The sequence below is a fragment of the Epinephelus lanceolatus genome, chromosome 22, assembly GCF_041903045.1.
Source record: "Epinephelus lanceolatus isolate andai-2023 chromosome 22, ASM4190304v1, whole genome shotgun sequence".
In the NCBI taxonomy this organism is placed as follows: domain Eukaryota; kingdom Metazoa; phylum Chordata; class Actinopteri; order Perciformes; family Serranidae; genus Epinephelus; species Epinephelus lanceolatus.
The window spans coordinates 16,874,928-16,899,254 of NC_135755.1; the positions used below are offsets into that span (position 1 = coordinate 16,874,928).

Genomic DNA, 24,327 nt, shown 5'->3' on the forward strand with positions numbered 1-24,327 from the left:
ACATATGAGGTGTCTATAGATCTATATTATATGCACCTAGTAGCTGCTACACATATACATTCACTTTATACATTTATCATTTACTTATAACAGGCAACAACAGAGAAAACAGTGCCACACTGTGCAGGCTTCAGTGGCCTATACAGAAAATAAGCATTTGAATTGAACAAATTTAACACAAAATTGCCAAATGCTGTTCTCTAAATAATAAACCAAACTACAACTGATGTAACAATCAAGCTAAGCTCCTTCTGCTCTCCTCCTCCTTTCCTTTGCTCTCCTCTTCTCTATTTGTTGCTGTGACAAGTGAAGTTGAAGAGGCAGGGGCTGGACTCAGATGCAGATGTTGGGCACACAATATGCTTTTAATTGAGTATTGGTGCCATGGACCACACATAAAAACTAAAATAGATAGAGGTACGAATGAATTTTTAAATCTGTTCAGTCTGCAATGAGGCACTCTAAATCTCCTCCCAGGGGGCAGCAACTCGTACTCTGTGTGCAGAACATGAGAGGAGTCAATAGACTTAGTTAAAACAAGCATCATTTATTAATCTAAGATTAACTTAAATAACCAATGGATACCCCTCCCACTGTTTTGGAGGTAGTGATGGCCAAATGAAGCCTCATGAACCACTTTCTTTATTTTCTGACCCCACCAGATGGCACTCTTGGTTTAAAGATAAAGGCTGAAGGACTGGCAATGAAGTGTGCTTTCAAACCTTTGTTGAACAGACGGCGCCATCTGGTGGTGTCAGAAAATAAAGACAGTGGTTCATGAGACCTCATTTGGCCATCACTACCTGGAGGATGTTCCAGCCAACCTCATCAGGCAGCTGGCTGACATGAGAGGGTCGTTGCCTTGATTGAGCTCACCTGGGCCTGCCAGGCTATAAAGGCTGCCTCATGTTTTCACCTGCTCTCATTGCTTTTCAGTTTGCACACCTGACACACATCCATGCACGGCTTTCATTACTGACTTTGCTAAAAGCATTGTGTGCACAACACCTGCATGTGAGTCCAGCCCCTGTTCCTCCCTCTTCAACTTCCCTTGTCACAATTCACACAGGCAGATCTAGCTCCCTGCAGAGCAGCATCACGTCTCCCTGACCTGCCTTCATGGACAGCCAGGTAAGGATAATTTTTGCCCTGAGCATCGGCACTGTTTGTCAGTGTCGTGAAGTTAAACCACCATTAAGTCATCTCAGTACAGCCTGTCTAATTTAGGCAGTTGCTTAATAACAAGCAGGTTAGTTTGGTGTAAAATCACACCATCTCCCTCCAACTCTGCCAGATTCAGGTTCAATAATTGTCCGATGTGCACGGAGACACACGCCAAATTGCTTTCCCACTTAAATGTGTCTTTACAAACTACATTAAAAGATGTTTCCATCTCTCACACCACAGCAATTATCATTAATTTACACAAATCTGACATGGGCTTTGGGTCTGCAGGCGTCTGCTCTCTGGGATTCTTTTAGAATATTTAAAGCTTTTTTTGAGGATGATGAAAATAATAATTAATAAGTGACTATATTAAAGATTAAGAGGAAAATAGAGAAAGGAAAGGAGGAGGAGAGCAGAAAGAGCTTAGCTTGATTGTTACAACAGAACATGGGCCTACCTTATAGGTTGGAGGGTAGATTGGTTTATTATTTAGAGACCAGCATTTGGCAATTTAATGTGAAGATTTGTTCATTTCAAATGCTTATTTTCTGTATAGGCCACTGAAGCATGCACAGTGTGGCACTGTTTTCTCAGTTGTTGTCTGTTATAAGTAAATGATAAATGTATAAAGTGAATGTATATGTGTAGCAGCTGCTAGGTGCATATAATATAGATCTTTTTTTGCTTGAGCACCTGCCCCACAAAATGTCTGTGCACTTCATTTAAGTAAAGCTTAAGTTTTAGTGTAAAAAAGAGAGGACCACTGTGTCTTTTAACACTTTATTCAGCGACAGCGAAATCAATTATCTGTTTACACAAAACTCCAAATATGTGATTATTAAAGACAAAGATTTTACATAATAAAACCAACCACATCAAAACCTAAATAAAGATAGTAAAATGTTCCATATTTGAATACATGGGAGCAAAACCAAACCAGTACGCTGTAGACTGGTGTATTCATTCCAGTTCCCACCATAAAGATGTCGACCATACACACTGTGAATTATACAGAAAACTAAATACAACCTCAAAAGATGAATTAAAGATAGAGAAATAAAATATAACAACAACAAGCTCAGAAAATGACAAATATTGATAACTCAGGTGTTGTTAAATCAGAATAAAGAGACAGAAAAACCCATCACAGGGTCACATCCTCAGTAATCTGATGCTGCTTTGAAACTGACTTCAATGTAGCTACTTTCTCTCTATTTAAATCTGCTGTTAAAAAGTTTGCTGGTGATTTCACATCTCTCCCCCTCAGGTTGGGATTACTACATGTCCCAGAATGCCGTTCAACAAACACACGTTATAGTGTAAATGTTTCCAAAAGTAACACAGCACTGCAAACAAAGTGAGTAAATGAATCAAAGGCCTGCTAACAGTGAGTATAGAGGGTTTAGCACGTAGAACAGATGAAATTAAACTTCTCATTGTCATTCTTTTTGAACCACTTATGTTCTCCTCCTCTGTCCATGGCTCCAGACATGTCACAGTCATCCGCTGGTACATCTGTGTCCCAGTTCTTATAGGTGACCATCTTGTCATCGATCCAGAACCAGAAACCCAGAGTGCAGGTGTAGCGCAGTCCCAGCCAGACGTAGGGACTGTTGGCCTTCTTGGCTTTCTCTTGGACCCATCGCTGCTCGTCAGGGTTGGTGATGTAGACCAGGTCATGGTGTTTCTCTTCGCAGTAATATAAGGCTTCCTCCCAGGTCATGTTCTCCTTGATCAGGATCATTTTATCTGCCATGGAAGAAATGGAGACAAACACAGGATCGTAGCAGCAGTTCATTATTGAGAGCACTGGGTTAAAATCACTGCTTGTGTGTCTGGTGCCAATATCAAATATCTTTATGTGTGTTAAAAACAGGGCTGCAGCATCTAATTCTGGGTCCTATGCAAAAGCAGTCTCTGTGGCCCCCCTTCCCCTCCTCTCTGATCCATGTCTGTCTCACACACCTTTTGAATCTTTTTAGCTAACAGCCCGGAACCCATTCTCTGTATTCGGCGTCTGACTTCCAGCAGACAGCGATACAGCCCTTGGGAGCAGACCCCCGATTTTTTTTTATTATTAGATAATGTCACATAACAGTGTTGCTATGATGTTGATTTACTTATTGCAAAAATATGACAGTTTCCAATCTAAGCAACATACTGATATCAGTTTAATCCATTCTGAAAGGGATAGTGCACCCAAAAATGAAAATTCAGCCATTATCTACTCACCCATTTGCCGAGGGAGGCTCTGGTGAAGTTTTAGAGTCCTCACAACACTTACGGAGATCCCAGGGAGAAGTGGGTAGCAGCACAACTGCACACCTAGGGCTGACGACGACCCAGATTAAAACATCCAAGAACACAGAATTGAAACCATAAAATATCTCCATACTGCTCGTCCGTAGTGATCCAAGTGTCCTGAAGCCCCGACATAAAAAGCTGTTTGGAAAAACGTCATTTAAACTCTGTTTTTAGCCTCATTGTAGCCTGTAGCTCTAACTGCCTCTGTGTACACTGCGCTGACGTGTGTGCGCTTGCGCAAGACCGTGAGACATGGGCACCGCCTTCATGTGTGTTCATGGGCTTTCGCTGGTCTTGCGTTGAAGCGCACACACGTGAGCACGGTTCACAGAGAGGCAGTTAGAGCTACAGGCTACAATGAGGCTAAAAACAGAGTTTAAATGATGTTTTTCCAAACAACTTTTTATGTCGGGGCTTCAGGACACTTGAATCACTGCGGACGAGCAGTATGGAGATATTTTGTGGTTTCAATTCTGTGTTCTTGGACGTTTTAATCTGGGTCGCCGTCAGCCATTAGGTGTGCACTTGTGCTGCTACCCCCTCTCTCCTCGGATCTCCTTAAGTGTTGTGAGGACTCTAAAACTTCACCTGAGCCTCCCTCGGCATATGGGTGAGTAGATAATGGCTGAATTATCATTTTTGGGTGCACTATCCCTTTAGTTCCACACAGTTCTGTCATTTTGCAATCAGCACTATTAACCCGCGTCCTCTATTTTTAGCATGGACATATGAATTTGAGATGTCTTCTTCATGTCGCGTGTCCACAGCGTAAGTGCTTTGTGCCGCAGTAATAATCATCTGTGCAACACAGTGCGCTGCAACAAAAGCAGCAGCAAGTGCACACCTGGCCCGCCCACGCATGGTGCCTTCAGGACAACTTGTTTACCATTTACAGTATGGAAAAGTGAGGGGGACACAGGGAACAGATCCGGCAGCTGACTACGCCCCTGATCAGGATGACTTTATCTGTCATGAAAGAAACTGACAGTCTGTGGACACTTTAGCCAGACAGTTAAAGAAAGCATTTATTGTGAACCAAAAACAGATGTATATTTCCTTGAAGTGAGAATACAGACAGAATCCAAATGTGAAATCCTGTGTGGAATATATTAAAGGAATTCAACATACATACACAAATATGTAGCACAAAACAAATACTTTTAGACAGACTCTTGCAAAACTCACCACCATAGCAGAAGAAGGGTTTTTTCTCATCACAGTGTTCATCCCTCCATCTGCCTCCATCATTCAGCATGGTCACAGCACATCTCTCACTGCCTGAGTCATCGTTAAACTGTGGACCCCAGTATCTGAAAGAGAAACTGCTCCCATCTGACCACCTCCAGGAGTCTCTGAACAGGCCGATCCACACGACCTCGTTTGACTTATACTCTCTCTTGAATTCGTCGTCCTCTAACTGTTGGTCTCCACTGACCAGGTCAGTGTGATGTTCTCTGCAGTAGCTCTGAGCCTGTGGCCAGCTCATCTTGTCTTCAATCAGATGGAATGTCTTGTTGGATTGCTTCCTTTCTGTGGGATAAACAGACAAACTAAGAAACACACACTGTTTACAAGTTATTTCATCTCATAAAAATCCTTTTTTCTTATTTAAACAGGTGAAACAATAACGTGAGATAAATTCAAATGAATCCACTGCAGGTTCACATGTTTACAAGATCAAAGTGTGTGTGATATAATAAGGTGGATCACATCATTAAAAGTAGGACTGGATTAGAATTCATTTCTGCATGTAGAGAAAGAGACATTTTATCACCACACTTACCAGTAATGTTACTTAAAAATAAATAAAAAAACGCTAGTTGACTTTTAAACATATAATTTCTTAACCTTATCAGCCAAGTTTCTACTTAATCCCACACAAAAAGAGGAGGTATATGTCAACGAAAACTATTGTTAGACAGGATGATCTGCTGTATACACATAATAACATTATTAGTTATATATTCTCACCATCATAGCAGATACATTTATGATTGTAAGAACAAGGGGCATCCCACCATATGTGATTGTGCATCTGCACACATTTCTCAGGGCTGTACAAATCATTCGGCTCTTCCTCATGCCATCTACTCTCCCTATCATTGAACTCCAGCCCTGGCAGAGACCACTGCCAGTGCCACATCCCTCTCTCATTTCTTTCAGGGTCGCTGTAAAGCCCAATCCAGGCTTCATCTTGATTCTGTGCAGAGTCACGGAGTCTCTCCATGTCTGTCATGTCAGACACTGTGGCCAGGTCAGTGTGATGCTCTCTGCAGTACTGCTGGGCTTCAGTCCAGGTCTTCTTCTCTTTAACAAAGTGGTACTCATGGAGGTGACACATGAAGAAGGAACACTGACCTAATAACAGAGGAAATACTGCAGTGATGGAGCAGACAGCATTAAATCAACATCATGAGTACCCAGCTCACACCTACTGCTTACACCAAATGGGGCTCTGAGTCCATCTATTTAAGTTTTGATTGATAAGAAAGGTGAGCTGTCTGTCTTAAAAATGCTGTAAGATGATCACTTACCCATCAGAAGGAGCACAAACAGACTCCACTGCATCTTTGCTCTGTTGGACAAAAGTGACATTTCAGTGCACAGTGAACAGAACACAGTGGGCCTCGCCTATTTTTTAATTTAATTATAATTTTATATGCTTTATTAATCCCCCTGAGGGGAAATAGGGTTATCAGTGTTATCAAACTGATTTTGTTTTTCTGCAGTGAGTTCTTTTACTTTAAAACTTAATTTTCCTGATTGTTCACATAGTTTAACTTTTATTTTCACTGCAGGACTTTTGCAGATTATTCTTACAGTGTATTAGTACTATTAGGATGTGAATACTTCCTCCACCCCTGCTGCTGACACCACATTTACTCAGCATCACAGATGTTTTGTCATTGCTGGGTTTTTGATTTTCTTGTAACGCCTGTTCCAGCACTCACAAATCACCTTTACTTTGAGTTTACTTAACATTTCACCACTGCTGAAGTTCCTCTTCCAGGCTTTTTGGGTGGCACCTCTCCCATCATGGGCGTGTGCCAGAGTATTTGCACACGTCACAGCATCTGCTCCTACACAGCATTTAGGAGGCGTTACCTATGCTAATAGGTTACCTAGGATACAGTGGGATCCGTCACTCAGCACACCTTGGTAAGAGCAGGTTGGTTAAGGTGCATCTGAAGTTGACTTTTCTCTTACCAGGATTTTAAGAGAAAATATGAGAGGAATTTAAGAGGATGTTGCTGCATGAGGCCCACTGAGTCTGATAACTTCTGTCAGTTTAAAGAAATGACATTTAACTCTTAAAAGTAGGTCCAGTTTAATAAAAACACACAAACACAGGTCACCACCCCCTCCAGTTTATGAGGAAGCAGAATGATGTTTAGCAGCTAATATGCAAATTAGGATGAAACCTGCATGAACAGACTCACACTGTGAAACTGTCACTGTTTTCCAGCTCATTAAAATTTCTTATTTGAATAAAACACAAATAATGTAATGCATCAGGCTGAGCCAATAACAAACATTCATTCCTTTTCTGTAACTGCTTATCCTGTTAGGGGTCACGAGGGGGCTGGAGCCTATCCCAGCTGACACTGGGTGAGAGGCGGGGTTCACCCTGGACAGGTCACCAGACTATCACAGGGCTGACACATAGAGACAGACAACCATTCACACTCACATTCACACCTACGGACAATTTAGAGTCACCAATTAACCTGCATGTCTTTGGACTGTGGGAGGAAACCAGAGCACCTGGAGAAAACCCACGCTGACACGGGGAGAACATGCAAGCTCCACACAGAAGGGCTCCCCCACCCCGAGGTTCAAACCCCCCACCCTAATCTGTCAGAAATGTGGTTATTTTCTGGTTTTCATATATTCACCTTACAATACACTGCTACTATCAAAAACATATTGTGTTTCAGGAGTGGGTGAGACACGATGACGTCACAGGTTCTTTAACCAGAATGAGAAAAAAGAGGATAACACGTAGTCACAGATAAAACAATATTAAGGCTTAACTAAAAGAAGGGAAGTAGTGTCTTTTCAGCACAGAGTAATGTCTGCTGCATAAAGCTCCATAAACCAAATCCTGAGCCTGAGAGGTAAAACCCAGGGCAAGAAGACGTCCACTGGCCTCACAAAGCTTCACAGTATTGAAGCATTGTTGGATTTCTTTGCATTATAATGTCAGGTGTTCTTGTTATTGTGTCCACTCTTTGTAAAACACGCTGAACTTTGCATGAAATTAAAACTTTAAAATGATAAACTGTGATTATAAAACATGTCACAAATGAGCTGAGCTGTTTGCTAAATCTGGCTAATACAAAAAGACAAAGTGCAAATCTGATTTGATTTGAAATGATGTGAAATATATACTGAAAAAAAGACATTACTGTTCTGTCCACCTCTGCACACACACAATAAATAATATATCAAAGTGACACAACAGAATCATAACTTACATCTTCTGTCCTCCTCTCAGCCGCTTCACTCTGGTGTCTCTCCTTGAAGACTAAAATGTCCCCCAGGCAGATGCTCTCTTTGAGCCGCCTTCACCTGACGTCAGCATTTGAATATCAAAATACTGAAGTCAAAGATGTTTATCATAGTCCAGAAAGGATCTATTGATGACAACAATACATTTACATGATGCAGCGGGAACAAAAAGAGGAACACACTTTCCTCTTTACTAGAAAGCAGTAAGCAAGGTGTCCTTCAAAAATGTCCGCCAACAAAGAGCATAAACTAAACGTTTGCTCCTCTGAAACTGTTTCTTTTGCATCGTCAAAAATTCAGCTTGTCAAAATCAAAGAGAACCTTAACACACTGAGTCAGTATTATTGTTATGCCAGCAATGATTTGAACATATTTTTGTTGTTATTCTGTTTCTTTTCATTCACACTCACAGGCAAAGTCAACAATGCCATCAGTTTACAGTGTGTAGGAGCCTAAATGCAGTTTCACATCTGTAGCTGTTAAGATAAGGGCACTATTATTGTTGTATTGTACCTTTAATTGCCCCTTTTTTACCCTCTCACCAGTAGGGGGAGCTCTTGGATTTGAGAGAGCTCATTGCAGTGGAGAGTGGAGCCACTCAGTCTGTGACCTCCTATCTCTTTTATCTTTGACCTTTGTCTTTACCTCTTTTTTCTGGATAATAGTGGATTTGAAAATGGACAACTGTCTCTGTACCAGCTTTGAATTTTGAAGTGAAGTGTTAAACTTTATCAAGTGGTCGGCTGGATTTGTTTTACATGTGGATGAAGATGAAGGTGATGATTGGAGCATTAAGCTACGGCATCACTGATTGGAAACCTGCACAGTGAAACAGAATTCCATTAGAATAGAAGTCCATGCACATGCCACCAGAATGCTCTATCATATTCTCAGGCGACTACTTGACATATCAAAAACCCTTATACATACAAACATATATCATCGCTTTGTCAGTGGCCTTTTATATTCACATATGACGTGCGAGGTATCCTTCTGCGTCTGCTGTTGATGTTCCAGGACGCTGCCAATACCAGGACGACAACAAAAGTACACGATTAGGTTTAGGCAACAAAAGCATATGGGTAGGTTTAGAAAAAAAACATCTTGGTTTGGCATTGGGGACGTGAACACTCGACTCGTGGGTGAAAGTCCAGGGTTTGTTGGACCCATCCACCACCCCTCCTATTCACCCTATACGGACTTTCCTGCTCCTTATATTACATCGTTACCAGCAGCATTTCAACGTGACCCTGTCCAGCAGTGTAGCATGCTGCCCTGATAGGTGCTGTCCGGCCAACCAGCAGCGTATCATAGCAACGCCAAAGGTTACATCCGGCCGCGTTACATACTGCAGTAAAAGGTGGCTTTTGGCACCAGAGTGGCGGTATTTGACGACTTCGGAGTGAGAACAGGCTGGAGGGGGAGGTCATAATCACTGATAAAAGTTGTTCCTGTCATGATCTGTTTGCATCAGTTCAGCACATGAATTCAACAGCGTGGCTGCTAAATGACCTGTCTCCCCCTCATAGTCTATATCTGACCCATCGAGACTATGGCGAGGCAAATTAGTCAATGTATGGGAAACACTGTACTTAAACACTAGAAAACTCGTGCCCCTTTTCCTCCTTGTGTGGTGTATTCTGCATGATCCAGTGGGTGCACCTCTTTAAGTGGTCCGACCGGCAACCTGTTGAGACGATTTAGTTCCACGTTCCCCCTCAGACTCTTCGGTGGGGGGGCCACAAGGAGGGCCAGACTTGGAGTTATGGGGGCACTGGCCCCTGCTGGCCGCCCCTTAAAACCACCATTGTCTGTGCCGTCACCTAGATCCCACATACCCAAAACTTCACTCAAAGTGAACCTAAAAAAAGAAGAGTAGAAGGTTATGTAGAACGAGAACTATGTATGTGTATAAGTACATGTACATCTAGATGCACTGTGTTATCCCACTGGTCACTATTGTTGCTGTCAACATGTTCACTGATTCTGTGACCCCACTGAACAAAGATGAGTAATTGCATATTAACATATCAATACTAGACACCTTAAAGACAACGTGTACCAAAAATCTCTGCCCAACCAGGAAGTAAACAGCTGTGGTCATGTGACAATTTACACTGAACATGTGACACTGCACATATTTAAATATTTCATTGAGACCCTTTATCATTTCAATATTTGCTGGAAATGCATTCATACATCATTCAGTAACATTTTTAGAGCCTTATGACTGAAAACTTTTTTGCTGTCACTGTTGTTACTGGTGGGATTAAATGGATGAATAGATCATTTTAATGTTAAAAAATAAATCCATGTTAGTGAGCACCTCTCCTTTTGTTACCGAGATAACCCATCCACCTGACAGGTGTGACATGTCAGGATGTTTATGAAACAGCGTCATCGAGGTACTAACAGAACCTACACCTGCTTCTGACTGCTTGTAGCGCTTGTGCAAATAAGATACTGCACATAAATGTTGTTTGTCATTATCTGAAATTACAATTTTAATTTGTATTGTGCTCCGTCATGTTTACAATACACAGATGCCTTTGAAACACGTAAGTTAAACATGACAAGAGATTAGAAATATAACACACTTAAATTAAATTAAATTAAAATTAAATTAGTTGGCATTTAGCAGATTTAGGTTTCAGATTAGGGTTCTTAAAAATGTGAATGAGTTATTTAAATCGACTCAATACAAAACCTGCATGAGGTCATCTTTGTTTAATTTAATCATCAGAGACGCGACGTGGGAGATGTAAACATTATTTCAGATTGAGTTTTAGTTTAATAAGACCTGTGGACGTGGGGAAGCAGTTCGGCGTGTGTCTCCGCTCACACCGGGCAGCTGGTGAACCTGAATCTGGCAGAGAGTTGGAGGGAGACGGTGTGCTTTTACGCCACACTATCTTACTTGTTGTTAAACTTCATGCTGGGCAGTGTTGGGCAGTAGCGTCACTACAGTAGCGGACGTTTGTAGTTTAACTACATTTCTCAGTAGCTTGGTGGTAGCGTCGCTGTTTTCTGAATCAAGTAACTTCTCAGTAGTTAAGCTCTTTTATTGATCACTTAGCGTGGTAGCGTCCACACAAGCTACATTTCCAAAATCATTTCTGAAGCTCAAACGAGGCGGGGATTTCTGTTATGGACTGAAATAAAACTGTCACCGCTACCACACAGAGTCACTTCCGCATGAACCTGACGGGGGACAGCCCTCCATTCCGAAACCCCGCCGTTCCGAACGACCCCCCCTCCGAAATTGATTTTCAAGTCCATATCAAATTTCCTGCATCAAACACTGTCGCCCGCTCTCCGGCCGCACTCGCACAATTCTGAAATTCGTTGTACTACAAAACCTTGAAATGAACGTTCAGCTCATTGTTTTTATTGAAAATATGTCACTGTCTTCATTTATTATGTATAATTTCTCTAGCAGCAAACACATTTAAAGGAGACGCTTGTCAAGTCTTTTTACGCGCGCCGTCCGTGGTGCTGAAATCCCCACTGCAGCCACCGCTCCTGCTGACGGCAGACCGGGGGAGAAAAAAAATACATTTCTTTGCTCTGTGTTTTCAGAAAATAACCAGGGTTAGGGTAAGAAAGACCAACGATCTGTACAGCAGTCCCACTGTGTTTGCCAGGGCATACCAGGCTGTGTGATTACGCACAAAGATTGGTTTAACGTATTGGAGCAATTTCATACAATTTCCGACATTTAACGTGATAAACTAATTTCAGTTCAACATGGTCATTTGCTTAGAGGATTCAGCTGAAGCACAATGAGTGTTATATGTCATTAAGATGAAGTATTTGCTTGTTTTGTGGTTAATTATGCACATAATCCATTTGACCCCATCATGAACGGGATTTATATTCGTTCCTGCAGAGACAAAAGGATCAATGCGCAGCCTCCGTTTCCTTTGCGTCCGTCTCGTTCATTCAAACTTTGTAAACACGGTTGGGATATGTACGGGACATACATGTGTATGCTGCTCACTATAAAATGTGTTTACTAAAATGTGTTTACTAGCCTCATTTCTAGTCAAAACAAATCTCTTTACACTTAAAAAATAGCCCACTTGTTTCAAGCAAATCTTCACTTGAAATAAGTATGAAAATCTGCCCATGAGCAAGTTGGGGTTTTTTTTGCTTGCAATAACTTTTTTCTACTTATTTGAAGTGAAAATCTTCCTGAAACAAGTGAAAATTGCCTAAAAACAAGTTACTTTTTAGGTGATGAGTCTTATTTCAATTGTAATGAGATTTGTTTTGACAGAAATAAATATTCTTGGTAAGATTTTGAGTTTATGCGGTGTACATACACATACATACACGCTTTTGTTACCTCTAGGCTGGATTACTGTAACTCTCTATTATCAGGTAGCTCTAGTAAGTCCTTAAAAATTCTCCAGCTAATTCAGAATTCAGCAGCACGTGTACTAACAGGAACTAAGAACCGAGATCATATTTCTCCTGTTTTAGCTTCTCTGCACTGACTCCCTGTAAAATCCAGAATTGAATTTAAAATCCTACTGTTAACTTATAAATAGTGATGGCCAAATGAAGCCTCATGAACCACTGTCTTTATTTTCTGACCCCACCAGATGGTGCTCTTGGTTTAAAGATAAAGGCGGAAGGACTGGCAATGAAGTGTGCTTTCGAACCTTTGTTGAACAGACAGCGCCATCTGGTGGCTTCAGAAAATAAAGACAGTGGTTCATGAGGCCTCATTTGGCCATCACTACTTATAAAGCTCTAAATGGTCAAGCTCCGTCATATCTTAGAGAGCTCATAGTGCCATATTATCCCACCAGAACACTGCGCTCTGAGAATACAGGGTTACTTGTGGTCCCTAAAGTCTCCAAAAGTAGATCAGGAGCCAGAGCCTTCAGCTATCAGGCTCCTCTCCTGTGGAATCATCTTCCTGTTACGGTCCGGGAGGCAGACACCGTCTCCACATTTGACTAGACTTAAGACTTTCCTCTTTGATAAAGCTTATAGTTAGGGCTGGCTCAGGCTTGCCCTGTACCAGCCCCTAGTTAGGCTGACTTAGGCCTAGTCTGCCGAAGGACCCCCCTATAATACACCGGGCACCTTCTCTCCTTCTCTCTCTCTCTCTCTTTTTCTCTGTCTCTCTCTCTCTGTCTCATTGTGTCATACGGATTACTGTTAATTTATTATGCTGATCTGTTCTGTACGACATCTATTGCACGTCTGTCCGTCCTGGAAGAGGGATCCCTCCTCAGTTGCTCTTCCTGAGGTTTCTACCGTTTTTTCCCCCGTTAAAGGGGTTTTGTTGGGGAGTTTTTCCTTATCCGCTGCGAGGGTCCAAAGGACAGAGGGATGTCGTATGCTGTAAAGCCCTGTGAGGCAAATTGTGATTTGTGATATTGGGCTTTATAAATAAAACTGATTGATTGATTGATTGATTGATGTACGTTTTTGACCATGTTGTGACTGTTTGAAGCAGGTCTTCATTCTTGCTGTTGTGGTTTGAGTCGTGTTGGGAGTTAGTGCAGCTCACTGTTCAATAAACAATTGAACTTAACTTTTTTACCTGCCTGTCTGTTTGACTGACAGTTTTATTGATCAGTAAGGTAACACTGACTTGGCACGAAGTTGGTTCAATTTAGTAAAAAGCTTGGATGTAGTTGCACTAGTTACTTTCATTTTGCTGTAGCTTAGCTTGCTACATTTCTGAGGGTGATAGCTTTGATGTAGTGAAGCTTCACTTAATATTAGAGTAACTAGTAGCTTAGCTCACTACACTTTCCAAGTAGCTTGCCCAACACTGATGGTGGGTTACCACCCATAGTTTCTGATTGCAGGTGACATTTTGCATTTTGCAGGGGGAAGCAAGAAAAAAGCCTTTTTTTGTTTTTTTGGTTGAAGCAAGCGTATCATTTTCATAAGTTAATTCCAGGGAAAGAGCAGTGAGGTAGAGTCAGCAGGAGATGGTTAAACCTCCGACCCAAACTACGCATCAGAATGTTGCTCTCAGAATGAGCACCATCATCACATGATTTCTAACGAGGTGGGCTGCAGCTTGTGATGGCCAAATGAAGCCTCATGAACAACTGAAGATGATTCCACAGGAGAGGAGCCTGATAGCTGAAGGCTCTGGCTCCTGATCTACTTTTGGAGACTTTAGGGACCATGAGTAACCCTGTATTCTCAGAGCGCAGTGTTCTGGTGGGATTATATGGCACTATGAGCTCTCTAAGATATGACGGAGCTTGACCATTTAGAGCTTTATAAGTTAACAGCAGGATTTTAAATTTTGTCACCACAACCACGGCTGAAAATGGCCAGACTCTGTCAGCTCATTGACATGTTATCTGAACTATGTCACTTTTGCATATGGTACAAATGAATCATAAAAGTGTAAAGTATCCATGCTTTGCAGAAATGTACAATGCCAACCTTTTCTTCTGGAGACTGATTAGTCTATGTAGCTTAGTCACCTTGGTGTTGGCCAGTAAGTACACAGTTTGTCCACCAGAGTGCAGCAAAGATTATTTTTCAACTGTAAAATCTCCTCAGTACATGTTCTCTGTTCAAACTCTTTAGAAACACCAAACATACTCTTATGTTTGTTTATATTATGTGCTTATGCAAAACATTACTATCTGCTCTAACAGACAGTTATGCAGATCAACACATACGGACAGTAACGTTTCCAGTATATTTAATGGGGTTAAACTGAGGCTAGTATAATGATTACTTGGTCACTTGTTCCTTTTAAAAGCAGAGAGCAGACAAGCTGGCTCAGGTGCGCCCTCCAGTGTCGAAAGATATCACTTCACCAACAAACACATCTCCATGGACTTGTTCAACTACTCACTCAGCAGATCCACTTATGTAAAAGTAAAGCATGAAAATCAATCAATCAAAACAGTGCAAACAAGGACAACATCATGGTTAATGGTTATATAGTTTATTCATCAATAGGCAAATCAATTATTCATTTACATAAAACTCCAAATTGTGACAAAATATGGTTTTGCACATTATAATAATAACCAGATCTGTGATTTTAGACATATTCTCTGATAATCATACAATAGGATACAAGAAAAATTCAAAAGATGAATAAAATATCCACACTTCAAGAGAAAAACAGCATATGGATACACTATACTCATATTAATTAACTAAGGCTATAAATGCAGGTGTGCGGCATTGGCGTTACATACTTATCCTTGTACAAATAATCATTAAATAAATAAAAATACGTCAACTTCAGCCACTTTAACTCAATGCCTAATCTGCAGTGAACAAGTCTGTTAGTAATTTTGTTTCTCCCCTCGTCAAGCTGTGATTTCTGTACTTGCCATATTATCATTCAGTTAACCCAGAGAGCAGATTATTATTGTAGTATAAGCTTGTTGCAGTCAAGAGCAGCACACCAAAAATATAAAGTCTGTGACCAGTGAGTAAGAGTGGGTGGAGGAGGAGCCTCAAATGGAGGAGGTTTTTAAGGTTAAGTTTAAGTACGTTTTTAAGAATATATAGTTTTTGTTTTACACACACACAACAAAGTAGAATAACAGATACACTTTAACCAAGTAACTTTTTAAAAACTCAAACTATGATCTTTCCCTCATTTAGGATCTTTCTGCTGCTTTCGACCACTGACCTGGGAAACTTACTTTACAGTGCAGATGAAATTAAATGTGTCAGTATCAGCCTTTTCATACCACTCATGTCCTTCCTCTCTGCTCATGGCTGCAGCCCTGTCACAGCTCTCAGTCTTTTTTTCTGAGGCCCACTTCTGGTAGCAGACCACATTGTCATTGACCCAGAACCACAAATCCATAACGCAGGTGTAGCGCAGTCCCAGCCAGACGTGGGTAGTGTCAGCCTTCTTGGCTTTCTCTTGGACCCATCTCTGCTGGTCATGGTTGGTGATGGAGACCAGGTCACAGTGTTTCTCTCTGCAGTAATTCAAGGCTTCCTCCCAGGTCTTGTTCTCTTTGATCAGGATCACTTTATCTGTCATGGAAGAAATGGACAGTTTGTGGACACTTTAGCCGGACAGTTAAAGAAACCATCTATTGTGACACAAAATCAGATGTCTAGGTAATTTACATGTTGTGACATGACAGACTGAATTTAGACCTGGCAGCTTTGTTTCTGGTCATATGTATTTTTACTTCAAGGAATAATTAGACAGAATCCAAATGTGAAATCCTGTGTATAATATATTATAAATATATTCACTGAAAGGGATTCAACAAACCATTCTTAGACAGCTTTAGCAAGTCGTACATAAAGGATTAACACAGCCTCTTGACCTGCTTATAATATATCATATTGACCTTTATTATGAGACACACGTCCCCCTTTTTTCAGGACTCTTTTTCTAAAAAGAGTCTTTCAAGATCAGATTTGTTTTTCAGAAGAAAATATTAAAGCTGACAAGAAGGAACCAGTAAGACACTGAAGAACTACATATATAAAAACAATGTGATATATATGTTTTAAATGAAAGTGTGTTTGAATAGGCCAAAAATGAAACTGCAGCTTAGTGGGAGGTCTATTTCTAACACTATCCAACCATCTATTGCTTCACTTGTAGTAGCTTCTTCATGAGCTCACCTTGTGTCTTGTCCTCAGTAACAGTGGATGATGAGGGACCTGCTGTTGTTCCTTTCTTTGTGGTTGTTCCTGAAACAGAGGCTCATATATGGTTCATGGTGTGAAGCTTTGCTGGGTAATATTATTAGATAATGTCACATGATTGCTTCACTTGTAGCAGCTTCTTCATGAGCTCACCTTGTGTCTTGTCCTCAGTAACAGTGGATGATGAGGGACCTGCTGTTGTTCCTTTCTTTGTGGTTGTTCCTGAAACAGAGGCTCATATATGGTTCATGGTGTGAAGCTTTGCTGGGTAATATTATTAGATAATGTCACATGACAGTGTTGCTATGATGCTGATTCATTTCTTTAATGCAAATATATGACAGCTTCCAATCTAAGCAACGCACTGATATCAGATTAATCCATTCTTAAACAGCTTAAACAGCTGACTAGAAGGCACCAGTAAGACACTCAAACACTATCCATGAATAACACAAGGTAACCTGATATATATATATGTTTTAAATGAAACTGTCTGAATAGGTCAAAAATGAAACTGCAGTCTAGTGGGAGGTCTATTTCTAACAGTGACATCAGCCATTCTGGTATTTTCTTAAAGGGTGAAGAGCTTGAACTCGTAAATGAATTCAGATATCTAGGTGTCATTCTAGACCCAACTCTGTCTTTCGAAAATCATGTGAAGAAAGTCACAAGAACAGGCAAATTCAACTTGAGTAATTTTAAACAAATAAGATCATCACTAACTGAAGAAGCAGCGAGAATGTTCATGCACTCTATGATCTTCTGGCATATTGAGTACTGCTTCACAAACTGGTCACTCACAGGCAAAACAGTACTCAAACCTATTGAATCTCTTTATAAAAACACTTTGAAGATCTTTGATAAAAACCCTTCTCTTATCATCTCTGCAACATCCTATTGCGCCACAATCTCCTGAGCTTCCACAATTTTACTACCTTCAAACTTGCATGTTCCGTAAATCAGATCTTGAATGGTCTTGCACCTCCACCTCTGAGTCAGTTTTTTAAACGTAAATCAATCAGTAATTCCTTCACTAGAGCAAGCTCAGTATGAGACTGTGAAATCCCATTCAGACGCACTTCATTCTCTCAAACTGTTTTATCTGTCAGAGGTAGTAAAATCTGGAATAGCCTGCCAATCTCCATAAGAGATTGCTCCAGCTTTTCCATCTTTAAAAAGCATTTCAAAGACTGGCTCAAGCACAACCAGACCTGTAACCATTGTTAATGTATGTAGCACCTTTGTGATTATGTGCATTAACATGGGCAAACTAGCACTTTAGTACGAATACTACACCGCTTTAAAATTATACTCCCTCTTTCCATTCCATCTCCAGCATCTTCATCATCCTCTAAGAATTAATGTACTGGTCTCTGCATTGTTGCAACCCCATTTTTCATATTCACCCCCAACAGATTTCTCCCTAGTCTAATTTTATTGAAGTGAAATCATGGTAACTCAACTTTTTATATCAATAACTGAGCACTGCAGCACTTTACAACTCATACCCACACTCCCATAAATTATGACTGTAATCATGAACAGGTTTTGCATTGCTTTGCCTCACTTTTGACCACACATCAAAATCATGTTAACAGCATGCCGGAGGAGCACAGTTGTGAATTAGCTTTTGGCTAAAACTGACACATTTACAGAAATGTCCATTAATGTGCACTGTCCTCCTTCTAAATAAATAAATAAACATAAATAAATAAACAAACATTATCCAACCATCTAAAAGTGAAAAATATAAACATAGGTCATATTTTAATCAGATCTGCCTCATTGATCACTATAATCTTAAAATCGGAAGAATATTTTTACCACGGCTTACTGTGGAAGGGGCTAAATATTGCCCCAAAGCTGAACTGTTTGTCCTGCGATATCTGCCAAACCTCGATGTCACATGATCGCTTCACTTGTAGCAGCTTCTTCATGAGCTCACCTTGTGTCTTGTCCTCAGTAACAGTGGATGATGAGGGACCTGCTGTTGTTCCTTTCTTTGTGGTTGTTCCTGAAACAGAGGCTCATATATGGTTCATGATGTGAAGCTTTGCTGGGTAATATTATTAGATAATGTCACATGACAGTGTTGCTATGATGCTGATTTATTTCTTTAATGCAAATATATGACAGCTTTCAATCTAAGCAACACACATCACTTTTCTTTTCTTGTGGAATATATTAAAGGAATTCAACATACATACACAAATATGTAGCACAAAACAAATACTGTTAGACAGACTCTTGCAAAACTCACCACCATAGCAGAAGAAGGGTTTTGTTTCTTCACACTCGTCGGAGCTCCATTTTCCATCCAGCAGAGTCACAGCACATTTCTTACTGCTGTCTTCATCTCTGAATAACTCCAGATCCCAGTATCTGAAAGAGTGATTGCTCCCATCTGACCACCTCCAGGAGTCTCTGAACAGGCCGATCCACACGACCTCGTTTGACCTATACTCTCTCTTGAATTCGTTGTCCTCTAACTGTTGGTCTCCACTGACCAGGTCAGTGTGATGTTCTCTGCAGTAGCTCTGAGCCTGTGGCCAGCTCATCGTGTCTTCAATCAGATGGAATCTCTTGTTGGATTGCTTCCTTTCTGTGGGATAAACAGACAAACTAAGAAACACACACTGTTTACAAGTTATTTCATCTCATAAAAATCCTTTTTTCTTATTTAAACAGGTGAAACAATAACGTGAGATAAATTCAAATGAATCCACTGCAGGTTCACATGTTTACAAGATCAAAGTGTGTGTGATATAATAAGGTGGATCACATCATTAAAAGTAGGACTGGATTAGAATTCATTTCTGCATGTGGAGAAAGAGACATTTTATCACCACACTTACCAGTAATGTTACTTAAAAGTAAATAAATAAATAGAAAATAACACCAGTTGACTTTTGACTTTTAAATATATAATTTTTTAACCTTATCAGCCAAGTTTCTACTTAATCCCACACAAAAAGAGGAGGTATATGTCAACGAAAACTATTGTTAGACAGGATGATCTGCTGTATACACATAATAACATTATTAGTTACATATTCTCACCATCATAGCAGATAAATGTATGTTTATGAGAACAACTGGCATCATTCCATTTGTGATTCTTCATCTGCACACATTTCTCAGGGCTGTATAAATCATTCGGCTCTTCCTCATGCCATCTACTCTCCCTATCATTGAACTCCAGCCCTGGCAGAGACCACTGCCAGTGCCACATCCCTCTCTCATTTCTTTCAGGGTCGCTGTAAAGCCCAATCCAGGCTCCATCTTGATTCTGTGCAGAGTCACGGAGTCTCTCCATGTCTGTCATGTCAGACACTGTGGCCAGGTCAGTGTGATGCTCTCTGCAGTACTGCTGGGCTTCAGTCCAGGTCTTTGTCTGGTTAACAAAGTGGTACTCATGGAGGTGACACATGAAGAAGGAACACTGACCTAATAACAGAGGAAATACTGCAGTGATGGAGCAGACAGCATTAAATCAACATCATGAGTACACAGCTCACACCCACTGCTTACACCAAATGGGGCTCTGAGTCCACCTATTTAACTTTTGATTGATAAGAAAGGTGAGCTGTCTGTCTTAAAATGCTGTAAGATGATCACTTACCCATCAGAAGGAGCACAAACAGACTCCACTGCATCTTTGCTCTGTTGGACAAAAGTGACATTTCAGTGCACAGTGAACAGAACACAGTGGGCCTCGTGCAGAAGGTGATATGCAAACAAATTTTCTCTTACAAACAAGGTAAAGGACTGTCCTATTCATAAACAGAGATATCAAAAATGTAACAAAAGGTAGTCCAAACTAAGAGTCCGACGCACGACTGTTTTTCAGTCCTACTGCCTCTTTAGTGTTTGTAGGCTGCCTATCTCAGTCCTTCGTCTTTTTTACACATCACTTTTTTCCTGGGGCCTGTATCACGAAGCGAGATCAACCTTTCCTGGGTTACCCAGACCTATCCTGGATTGCCTAACCCTAACAATAGCAATCAGGATAATTGGTATCACAATGCTGGATATCAACTCGGTAACTCAACCCAGGGTTGCTTTATCAAGAACCGTGAACGCGCACGCAGCGGACCAATCACAATCATGAGAGAAGCGCAGCGTCACTGAGCGTCCTCACAGAGCGCCGTATGTGAGGGGAAAAAAAAGTATTTCTCGTGAGGATCAGAGATTAATTCAATTAAAATATGAGGAGGAGAAAAGCAACATTACAGAAAAGGCCAACACTGTGGCAGCTGCAGGAGGAGGAAACATGCGTGGCAACGCATAACGGGATGAATAATGTTTAGTTTTAGTTTAGATTAGTTTATTTGCACGTAATGTTAAAAACAGACAGTATAAAATTTACAAGATTAAAAAAAGAAAAGTGCCGGAGAGGTTAGAAGCCACTAAAAGCTTATCAAAGAAATTCCCCTGTCAAAACATCAATGAAATCACATAATAGAGAAGAAGAAAAAAATAATCTCATGCCACTTTCTGTACTCCACTACACTTCAGAGGGAAATATTGTAGCCTACTTTTTACTCCACTACAATTATTTGATAACTTCCTAGTTACTTTACAAATTGAGATTTTTCACATGAACCATATGAAAATATACAAATGCATCTAAAACAGTTACTCGATTAATTAGAAAATGAACTGGCAACTGTTTTTAAAAAGCATTTAAGTCGTTTTTCATGCAAAAAAAAAATCATGGTTCCTTTGAGAACCTGCTGTTCATCCTGTTTATTATTTCAATTTAATTTAAGTTTAATTTTATATGCTTTATTAATCCCCCTGAGGGGAAATAGGGTTATCAGTGTTATCAAACTGATTTTGTTTTTCTGCAGTGAGTTCTTTTACTTTAAAACTTAATTTTCCTGATTGTTCACATAGTTTAACTTTTATTTTCACTGCAGGACTTTTGCAGATTATTCTTACAGTGTATTAGTACTATTAGGATGTGAATACTTCCTCCACCCCTGCTGCTGACACCACATTTACTCAGCATCACAGATGTTTTGTCATTGCTGGGTTTTTGATTTTCTTGTAACGCCTGTTCCAGCACTCACAAATCACCTTTACTTTGAGTTTACTTAACATTTCACCACTGCTGAAGTTCCTCTTCCAGGCTTTTTGGGTGGCACCTCTCCCATCATGGGCGTGTGCCAGAGTATTTGCACACATCACAGCATTTAGGAGGCGTTACCTATGCTAATAGGTTACCTATGATACAGTGGGATTCATCATTCAGCACACCTTGGTAAGAGCAGGTTGGTTAAGCTGCATCTGAAGTTGACTTTTCTCTTACCAGGATTTTAAGAGAAAATATGAGAGGAATTTAAGAGAAGTTTGCTGCATGAGGCCCACTGAGTCTGATAACTTCTGTCAGTTTAAAGAAATGACATTTAACTCTTAAAAGTAGGTCCAGTTTAATAAAAACACACAAACACAGGTCACCACCCCCTCCAGTTTATGAGGAAGCAGAATGATGTTTAGCAGCTAATATGCAAATTAGGATGAAACCTGCATGAACAGACTCACACTGTGAAACTGTCACTGTTTTCCAGCTCATTAAAATTTCTTATTTGAATAAAACACAAATAATGTAATGCATCAGGCTGAGCCAATAACAAACATCCATTCCTTTTCTGTAACTGCTTATCCTGTTAGGGGTCACGAGGGGGCTGGAGCCTATCCCAGCTGACACTGGGTGAGAGGCGGGGTGCACCCTGGACAGGTCACCAGACTATCACAGGGCTGACACATAGAGACAGACAACCATTCACACTCACATTCACACCTACGGACAATTTAGAGTCACCAATTAACCTGCATGTCTTTGGACTGTGGGAGGAAACCAGAGCACCTGGAGAACACCCACGCTGACACGGGGAGAACATGCAAGCTCCACACAGAAGGGCTCCCCCACCCTGAGGTTCAAACCCCCCACCCTAATCTGTCAGAAACGTGGTTATTCTCTGGTTTTCATATATTCACCTTACAATACACTGCTACTATCACAAACATATTGTGTTTCAGGAGTGCGTGAGACACGATGACGTCACGGGTTCTTTAACCAGAATGAGAAAAAAGAGGATAACACGTAGTCACAGATAAAACAATATTAAGGCTTAACTAAGAGGAGGGAAAGTAGTGTCTTTTCAGCACAGAGTAATGTCTGCTGCATAAAGCTCCATAAACCAAATCCTGAGCCTGAGAGGTAAAACCCAGGGCAAGAAGACGTCCACTGGCCTCACAAAGCTTCACAGTATTGAAGCATTGTTGGATTTCTTTGCATTATAATGTCAGGTGTTCTTGTTATTGTGTCCACTCTTTGTAAAACACGCTGAACTTTGCATGAAATTAAAACTTTAAAATGATAAACTGTGATTATAAAACATGTCACAAATGAGCTGAGCTGTTTGCTAAATCTGGCAAATACAAAAAGACAAAGTGCAAATCTGATTTGATTTGAAATGATGTGAAATATATACTGAAAAAAAGACATTACTGTTCTGTCCACCTCTGCACACACACAATAAATAATATATCAAAGTGACACAACAGAATCATAACTTACATCTTCTGTCCTCCTCTCAGCCGCTTCACTCTGGTGTCTCTCCTTGTGTGCTGATGAAGACTAAAATGTCCCCCAGGTAGATGCTCTCTTTGAGCCGCCTTCACCTGACGTCAGCATTTGAATATCAAAATACTGAAGTCAAAGATGTTTATCATAGTCCAGAAAGGATCTATTGATGACAACAATACATTTACATGATGCAGCGGGAACAAAAAGAGGAACACACTTTCCTCTTTACTAGAAAGCAGTAAGCAAGGTGTCCTTCAAAAATGTCCGCCAACAAAGAGCATAAACTAAACGTTTGCTCCTCTGAAACTGTTTCTTTTGCATCGTCAAAAATTCAGCTTGTCAAAATCAAAGAGAACCTTAACACACTGAGTCAGTATTATTGTTATGCCAGCAATGATTTGAACATATTTTTGTTGTTATTCTGTTTCTTTTCATTCACACTCACAGGCAAAGTCAACAATGCCATCAGTTTACAGTGTGTAGGAGCCTAAATGCAGTTTCACATCTGTAGCTGTTAAGATAAGGGCACTATTATTGTTGTATTGTACCTTTAATTGCCCCTTTTTTACCCTCTCACCAGTAGGGGGAGCTCTTGGATTTGAGAGAGCTCATTGCAGTGGAGAGTGGAGCCACTCAGTCTGTGACCTCCTATCTCTTTTATCTTTGACCTTTGTCTTTACCTCTTTTTTCTGGATAATAGTGGATTTGAAAATGGACAACTGTCTCTGTACCAGCTTTGAGTTTTGAAGTGTTAAACTTTATCAAGTGGTCGGCTGGATTTGTTTTGCATGTGGATGAAGACGAAGGTGATGATTGGAGCATTAAGCTACGGCTTCACTGATTGGAAACCTGCACAGTGAAACAGAATTCCATTAGAATATCTATAGCGTCTGTGTATTGTGAACATGACGGAGCACAGTACAAATTAAAATTGTAATTTCAGATAATGACAAGCAACACTTATGTGCAGTCATTATTTGCACAAGCGCTACGAGCAGTCAGAAGCAGGCGTAGGTTCTGTTAGTACCTCGATGACACTGTTTCATAAGCATCCTGACATGTCACACCTGTCAGGTGGATGGGTTATCTCGGTAACAAAAGGAGAGGTGCTCACTAACATG

The 24,327-nt window shown here is 40.5% G+C and overlaps 1 protein-coding gene across 1 annotated transcript; it reads right to left on the minus strand.

The window, feature by feature from the left end:
* Window positions 1-1,933: 1,933 nt before the first annotated feature.
* On the minus strand, window positions 1,934-23,371 carry LOC144459705 (macrophage mannose receptor 1-like). The gene is made up of 10 exons (XM_078164192.1): window positions 23,198-23,371; window positions 20,234-20,274; window positions 19,672-20,058; window positions 18,872-19,213; window positions 18,557-18,625; window positions 16,765-16,833; window positions 16,588-16,656; window positions 5,443-5,829; window positions 4,657-5,001; window positions 1,934-2,916 (listed from the first exon to the last, which is right to left on the minus strand). Exons 2-10 carry the CDS (start codon window positions 20,265-20,267, stop codon window positions 2,570-2,572), a joined length of 2,049 nt encoding a protein of 682 aa, XP_078020318.1. The 5' UTR covers window positions 20,268-20,274; window positions 23,198-23,371; the 3' UTR covers window positions 1,934-2,569.
* Between the last annotated feature and the right edge of the window lie 956 nt (window positions 23,372-24,327).